This window comes from Sprattus sprattus, assembly GCF_963457725.1.
Source record: "Sprattus sprattus genome assembly, chromosome: 5".
NCBI classification, from domain to species: domain Eukaryota; kingdom Metazoa; phylum Chordata; class Actinopteri; order Clupeiformes; family Clupeidae; genus Sprattus; species Sprattus sprattus.
In genome coordinates this window covers 4,470,248-4,478,281 of record NC_137924.1, presented here as the reverse complement: position 1 = coordinate 4,478,281, position 8,034 = coordinate 4,470,248, and the positions used below count along the sequence as shown (strand labels likewise).

Genomic DNA, 8,034 nt, shown 5'->3' with positions numbered 1-8,034 from the left:
CACACACACACACACACACACACACACACACACACACACACACACAAACACACACACACACACTGATTAACACTTTTCCTCTCTCTCTCACACACACACTCACACTCACACTCACACTCTCACACACTCTCACACACTCTCACACACACACACACACACACACACACACACACACTGATTAATACTCTTCCTCTCTCTCACACACACACTCACACTCACACTCACACTCACTAATAATTGTCCTCTCTGTCTAACTCTCTCACACACACACTCACACACACACTCACTCACTCACTCACTCACTCACTCACTCACTCACTCACTCACTCACTCACTCACTCACTCACTCACTCACTCACTCACTCACTCACTCACTCACTCACACTCACACACACACACACACACACACACACACACACACACACACACACACACACACACACACACAGGACTTTAATTATAAACTACTTTAAATTACAAAGTGGATCTGGAGATCATACACAACAAAGGGCAATTTGGCTCAAGGTGAACATCTCAGTGCAGCACATCTGTGTGCATGCAAGCATAAACACACACACCCTACACACACACACCTAAGGTTTGGATCTTCGGCCTTCTGACACACTGTGTGTGTGTGTAGGGTGTGTGCATGTTGAATGTGCAGATCCAACACAGTTCACTCAAACACAAATCTGCCCATCAGAGTTCAGTGTGTGTGTGTGTGTGTGTGTGTGTACGTGTGTATGTGTAAGTGTTTGTGTGTAGGGTGTGTGTGTGTGTGTATAGGGTGTGTGCGTGTGTGTGTAGGGTGTGTGCATGTTGAATGTGCAGACCCAACACACTTCACTCAAATACTAAAATCTGCACATCGGACTTCAGTGTACACTGCTGTTAATAAGGGTGTTAGAGAAACAGGAAGCTGTTCAGTGCTCTGAGTGTGTTCCAGTGATGCTTCCAAAGGAGTTTCAGTGTGTGTGTGTGTGGGGGGGGGGGAGGCACGGACACTTGCACACAGATACTGTACTGATCGCTCTCTTAAGACGACTGTCCAAATCAGTCCAAAACAAAACTCAAACGACAACAACAGATGTGAGAAGGGTTGCCATGGCGAATAAGGCCTTTTGTTGCTCACCAAACAACTTGCTTTATCAGGAAGGGAATCTCCGCTCGCTATCTGCCTCTGGCAAGCTATGGCCCCGGTAACTCTTTCGCTTCATACCGACTGTCAAAGGCTCGATGCAGCGTCCCAGCCCTGGGTTGCGATGGGCGTGACAGAAATGTTGACGGGCAAGTTCACAAACAAGTCTATACCCCCCACAAGGCAATGAAGCCGATGGGCCACATACCTGCTTCGAGCACTGCGTGTCAGGAGGAAGTGTTAATAAATCGTAATAAGTCTCTGCGAGGCAGATAAAGCCTTGGTAAGGCGCTCACGGAACTGGAAAGTATCACGAAGAGCACAGTAGATTTGCATGCTGTTTTTTTCCTCACTGGAAACCGCAAAAAAAAAAATGTAGACATGTTTCTCATGCTTAGCAATTAAATGTTCCTGTAAAGTAAAGTCTATGCCGACGGCAAAAGTAGGTCATGATCAGTTACGTGTACAGGGCAAAATGAAACCCCGGAGCCAAGTTAGCGCAATAATAATCAAGTTCCTTTCACCACAGCTCACAATAATACAAAGCTGTGTCAGCTAGTTGACCAGCTAATGATGCTCCCACTTTAATAGCAAGCATTTAATTCCGATTAACAAAGTCATCGACAAATCGACGCTATTCAAAATGACACCTGAAAAAGTTGCTACGTTTGTATTTACCGTGAATAAAAGCTGTTGCCAGTACGCTTTACCAGGTTTTACGATCGCATCCTCTGTGAAACTTCATTTGGAAGCTTTGCTGGCTAGTTGGACCGTTAGCTACGTTTACTGCAAGCAGATTGCGAGATACAAACACTTTTCGCGATGACCTACTTACACAGTGGTAGTCGTCAGGGCCTGTGTTGAAGAAAGTGCAGCGAGTGCTAACATTAGTGGGCAAGGTGGAGCTTTCATTTTCCATATTTACTTCTAACTTTGCTACAACTGACACCGTTGTGTTTACACCATCCTTTCATCATGTGGAATCACATGCTATGATGGCTCCGTGCAACTACAGTGCCTCAAGAGGAACATGTGGCACTAAAACGCATAATACACCGACCTCGCTTTATCAGAGATTCTTGTTCTGTATAGAACTACATTTCTCACAACTCCTTGGAGTGTGGTGTGTGTGTGTGTGTGTGTGTGTGTTAGTAATGCTTCTGGTAGGGTTAGGGTTGTGTGTGTGTGTTTGTGTGTGTGTGTGTGTGTGTGAGTGAGTGAGTGTGAGTATGTGTGTGTGTGTGTGTTTGTGTGTGTGTGTGTGTGTGTCTGTGTGTGTGTGTGTGTGTGTGTGTGTGTGTGTGTTAGTAACGCTTCTGGTAGGCCCAAATCAGATAGAGAAACAAAATGTTCTTATCAGGCCGGAAGTTTTTGAAAACATTCCACTTTCTTAGGTCAGTGCACTTTCTGGGATAGAATAACACACACACACACACACACACACACACACACACACACACACCTTAGAGACGGGAGGGTGTGTGTGTTAGGGGGCGGGGCAGACAGACGGAGAGAGAGGTTTCATTCCATTGCCCTGAGTAGTTTCAGCTTTCAGGTGAAATGGATTGTTAATCTTCCTCTTCAGAAACAATGGTAACCGTGAGGCAGTGCCAATATATACACACGTCACACAACACACACACACACACACACACATAGAGGGAGAGAGAGAGAGAGAGAGTACGCTCTCTGTACTGAACTGTACTGAACAATTCATCTGCAAATAAACACAATATATTTAACCAAAACACATGCAGCATAAGCACACCCTTGCACACACACACACAAAGTATAACTCTCTCACACAGAGGTGCAAACACACACACACACACAAACAGAAAAACAGGGCAATCACCATAATCTGTGTCCTGGTGTTGGACTGCATCTGTAAACTTGGACTGTACGTGTTTATTATCTATACACTGTACACTGTAATCATTGCTGATGTATGGCTGCAGTTTCTCTGCAGAATAACAACACATGACACTCACACATAAGATGCAAACACCTGCATACACACACAAAAAACACACTCACACATAGGACATAGGACACATGCACCTGCGCACAGACACACTCACACATGAGACACATACACACACACACACACACACACACACACACACATACACACTCACACACGTACACAAACATCCGTTCATCAGCAATGATTACAGTTTATGGTCTTAGATAGGAAGTGATGTGTGTGTGTGTGTGTGTGTGTTTCTGATGCGTTAGTTATTGCTGTCTGTGGTCATAGATAGGAAGTGATGTTGGAAGATAATAAACAGGTACAGTCCAAGTTTACAGATGCAGTCCAACACCTTGACACAGATTGTGGTGATTGCCTTGTTTTTCTGTTTTTGTGTGTGTTTGCGTCTATGTGTGAGAGAGAGCATGGGTAAGAATGTTGAGGTGTGTTGTTATACTTTGTGTGTGTGTGCATGTGTGGGCTTAGGCTGCATGTATTTATGGTATTTGGTTAAATGTGTTGTGTTTATGTGCAGATTCATTCGTCTGTACAGTTGTTTTTGTTGTTGTTGTTTACATTCAGTGTGTGTGTATGTGTGTGTGTGTGTGTGTCTGTGTTGTATGTGTCCTTGTTTGCAAACCTTGCAGAAACCATAAGAGCAATGGGCATCAGATTATGCAAAAAAAAAAAAAAAAAAAATGAGGTGGCAGTTAAGACCCTTGTGTAGTTGGTGCATAAGAGCATTCTCTCTCTCTCTCTCTCTCGCTCTCTCTCTCTCTTTCTCTCTCTCTCTCTCTCTCTGTGTGTGTGTGTGTGTGTGTGTGTGTGTGTGTGTGTGTGTGTGTGTGTGTGTGTGTGTGTGTGTGTGTGTGTGTGTGTGTGTGTGTGTGTGTGTGTGTGTGTGTGTGTGTGTGTGTGTGTGTGTGTGTGTATACATTGGCACTCCCTCACGGTTACCATTGTTTCTGAAGAGACAGATATTAACAATCCATTTTACCTGAAAGCTGAAACTACTTAAGGAAATGTTATGAAACCTTTGTCCCTCTGCCTGCCCCGCCCCCCAACACACACACACACACACACACACACACACACCCTCCCGTCTCCCGAGAGTGCACTGACCTAGGAAAGCGGAATTGCAGTCCCGCCCTATAGGCTCGAGAACACCTGAGCTATAAAGGCAGCACGAGAGTCTCAGGTAGTCAGCACAAGCCGAAGAGTAACACGGGAGGAAAGAGCACGAGACTCCCTAAACGAAGACAAGACTCTGTACATCTGAAACTAGAGCCTGACAGAACTAGTAACATTACCCATCAAACTTCTCCTGTCTGCTAAACTTGAATACGTTTACTTTTATTTTTCTGCTACGTTTGAGAACAACACACAGTCGGTCAAAATGATGCAAATGGTCGAATCCTACACGCAGAAGAACTCTCTGCTGAACGCCATGAACAGCTTCATCGGCGCCGTGAACAACATGGACCAGACGGTGATGGTGCCCAGCCTGCTGCGCGACGTGCCGCTGGAGCACGAGAGGGAGCAGGAGGTGAGCTCGCCCGGGAACTACCTGCGGGACGCCGAGGTGGACATGTTCGGCTACTACACGCAGCTCAAGGCCATCCGCAACGACATGCAGTGGGGAGCCCTGGGCCGCGCCGACGAGCTGCGACGCAAGGAGAAGGAGAGCCTGCAGGCGCAAGAAGCCACGACACCACGCGGCAATGACAACGAGGCCAGCAGCGAGGAGGTGGACCTGGAGCAGCTGTTCCGGTTCCACCTGAAGGGCCTGCACGGGGTGCTGTCAAAGCTCACGCACCAGGCCAACGACCTCACCCACCGCTACAAGCAGGAGATTGGCATCGCGGGCTGGGGCCAGTGAGAACACGCCCTTCGCGCTTACACACTTCTACCTGCTGCTTGAATGTTTGACCATGACACTTCCGCAAAGCACAACGCGGAGACGAGTCGAACGTTTTCTTGGAACAAATTAAGAGTTCTCAAAGAAAGAAGAGAACGAGAGAAGAATGAAAGACTGTTTCCAGTTCTACTTCTCTGCCCTGCGTCATCATGTGGACAATCGGAGCTCTGTTCTCCACAAACCTTTTATGAATTGCACTGATTCCGTTGATTTCCGTTTGACAGACGGCAAGCCATGACTTAAAGATAATATTTATTCCTATTAATAATGTATTATGAATGTTTGAAGACTTTTGAAATATTTAAAAATATTTCTTTTGGAGTTAGTGTGCGGAAGACTAATGTCGAATGATGCTCTAACTATGATTTAACTGACAGGCGTGAGTGTGTGTTTATGTTATTAGTGTACACTACAAGAGTGTCAGAGTATGTCTGTGTGCACTAACATGTGCTGCAGTATGTGTGTAACTGTAACCTCTAAACACTTCACCAATCATGTTATAACCAATGCTCCTTCCTCTAAACATGGAAGACTTTGTTACTACTGAAGTCAGTGAATGATCACATTTGTGAATGTGTGTGTGTGTGTGTGTGTGTGTGTGTGTGATGTCTACGGGGTGTGTGTTAAGTGATGGCTAGTGTGTTTACATCAGCCTGTGATCTGACCCTGTGAGAGTCTATGACCTGGAACCCTCTGAGAAGTCTTTAGAACCCTTTAGAACCATGATGAGATCCATGAGACTCTAACATCACCAGTAACTTCTATGACAAATATTGTTGATGCTGTTTGTAAATAATGTTTTCCTATGTTGTTTTTCACTGTAAATAAAAGCTTGTGAAAACTGATAACATCTTTGCTGACTTTTTCTTACGGGCAAAATTAGGGTTTTAAATGTGTTCTAAGAAGTTCTTTAGAACAGGGGTTCCCAACCTCCAACCTTTTATACTCCGAGGCCCACCTTTTCGTATTTGTAACAGGTCAGACACCTCGCTTTATTTAGCTAATCTATATTCCATTCTTATTAATAAGCGATTGTTATATGTCACAAAAAGCAACTCCTGCAGGTGGGAGCCTAGAAATTAATACAAGAAAATCTTCCTCTAGATATTGCAATCAAAATTGTAATGTACACCAGAAAACAACATAAAACCGCACAGAGCATTTTCAGTCAAAAGGGATTTATTATCCAAAATATTTTGAAACAAAGGAACTTAATTGCAGTAGGCCTATAAGCCTGTTTGTGCACAACAAATAAACAAGTAAATATAACCAGAATAGACCCAAAAGATAGCATGCACTCAAAACATGTGATGAAACATGCAAACAAGACCACTCAGCTAGGCCTAATTTAAATTGCTGTTGCTTCAGACATGCAAACAAAAAGGGTTCAAATAATGTTCAAATAAATAGGTTATTCCATAAAGAAATCCCAATGGTGTGGTATTCTTTATGGACTAACTAGCACACTGTAAGGATCTAAAGAAACGGCCTTTGTACACATGTTCCAATCCATTTTGTTATCCTTTTACTTTATTAATGCTGTGGTGAATGACCGGTGCTAGTATACCTTTGTAGTTTTTCTTTTCTGTATGATGTTTTCTTTTAACCAGGAACACTCAACCAACATGTAATTTTGTATTCTGACCATCCTTTTTCTGTACACTGTACCTTATAAGATATGTACCATGTATGTTTATAAATAAAAAACTTTAATTACAAATAAATAGGTTCAAATAGGTCAGTGTTTCCCAAACTTTTTACACTCCCCCTTCAGTCATTTAATCTCCAGCTACGAGGTTTAGTTTTCAGCAGGGGTAACCACGCGGTGGATCTCTGACGGCCGAGGCTCCTTTTCTTGCAAGGATGGCAGTTTTGCACAAGGTCAGAAGAAGCACAGTTCCTTTCTTATCTCCACTGGTCTAAACATGCTCTTGTTCATATGCAGACTAAGTGGCACCTTATAATCTGAGTTACACATGCACACAGAAAAGCAATGTTCCTGCTTTCATAAGCACATTATTCATACAAGGATTATATTAATACAAGGGTCCTGATTCATATATTCTTAAGTCATTAACAGTGATTGGAAATGATCTCCATCAGTCCCTCCTTTTATCTGTTTCAATGGATAATTCAAAATCACAAATCATCTTTCTTAATTCCTCAATTATCAATTTCAATGGATAACCTCAAAATCATCACTCTGAGCTTCATCACATGGATTTTCGGAACAGAGATCTTTACTGAGCATTATTTCATCTAGCTTTGTAGGTAATTATCAAACCTATGGGCTGAAACACACCAAACGCGTTTTTAAAACGGCAGACGCTTCAAAATCGCCTTGGCAAATGCGGCGGCCGAAACAGCCTGTGCGCCTCTGAAGCGGGGCAGCGTGCGCAACCAGGCGATCAAACGTAATACGAACTATTGGTGATTGAATCATTTGTATAGTTCCTCGTAGTTAAATACCGCTTAAATTAAGGTTTCATCTATATTTGCCATCGCCGTTTTCATTTGTAAAATACCGTTCATACCACATCCACCAGCATCAAAACAGGAAAGAAGTGGTAAAGAAGCAAAGCCCGCCTGTTCCTTGATCTGACTGGCTGCCTGGGCCGAGTGTGACATTGATGAGCGGTGCGCTTCCCTGCCTTGCGCTGGAAAGTTGAGAATAGTTCAACTTTTAAGCGCACCCAAAAAACGCTAGAAAGACGCAACACGTGGCGGAGAAAAGGTGCACACGCAAGGCGCGCCGTACCATAGGAAACAATGCATTTGCTAGCGTCCCGATTTTATACGTCCGATACATGCACACACACATAAACACATTATGCAAGGTTGCCATGGATATAGTGGTCAGTGTTCTGTACTAACCGCCTGTAGGCAGAGGGAGTTATGGGAGAACCAGGAAGAGGGAAAGAGATGAAGAAGAGAAGACTGAAGGAAGAATGGATTCTTCATGTGGTTTTTTTCACTCCAAGTAAAGCAATATTATTATTATACCTC

The 8,034-nt window shown here is 43.8% G+C and overlaps 2 protein-coding genes across 2 annotated transcripts in view; one reads left to right on the top strand and one right to left on the bottom strand.

Moving 5' to 3' along the window:
• Window positions 1-2,105, bottom strand: part of LOC308365930 (cyclic AMP receptor-like protein A) — a gene marked incomplete at its 3' end in the record, with an annotated part of 21,252 nt that extends 19,147 nt beyond the window's left edge. The window contains exon 1 of the mRNA XM_080839566.1: window positions 1,974-2,105. Coding sequence (XP_080695692.1) covers window positions 1,974-2,057 — 84 coding nt within the window. The 5' untranslated portion in view covers window positions 2,058-2,105. The remainder of the gene's footprint in view (window positions 1-1,973) is intronic.
• A 2,401-nt stretch (window positions 2,106-4,506) lies between these two features.
• LOC308365275 (mid1-interacting protein 1A-like) lies at window positions 4,507-4,989 on the top strand (the record flags this gene model as incomplete). Its single annotated transcript, XM_080838650.1, has 1 exon — window positions 4,507-4,989. The coding sequence occupies one exon, from the start codon at window positions 4,507-4,509 to the stop codon at window positions 4,987-4,989; it is 483 nt and encodes a 160-aa protein (XP_080694776.1).
• Between the last annotated feature and the right edge of the window lie 3,045 nt (window positions 4,990-8,034).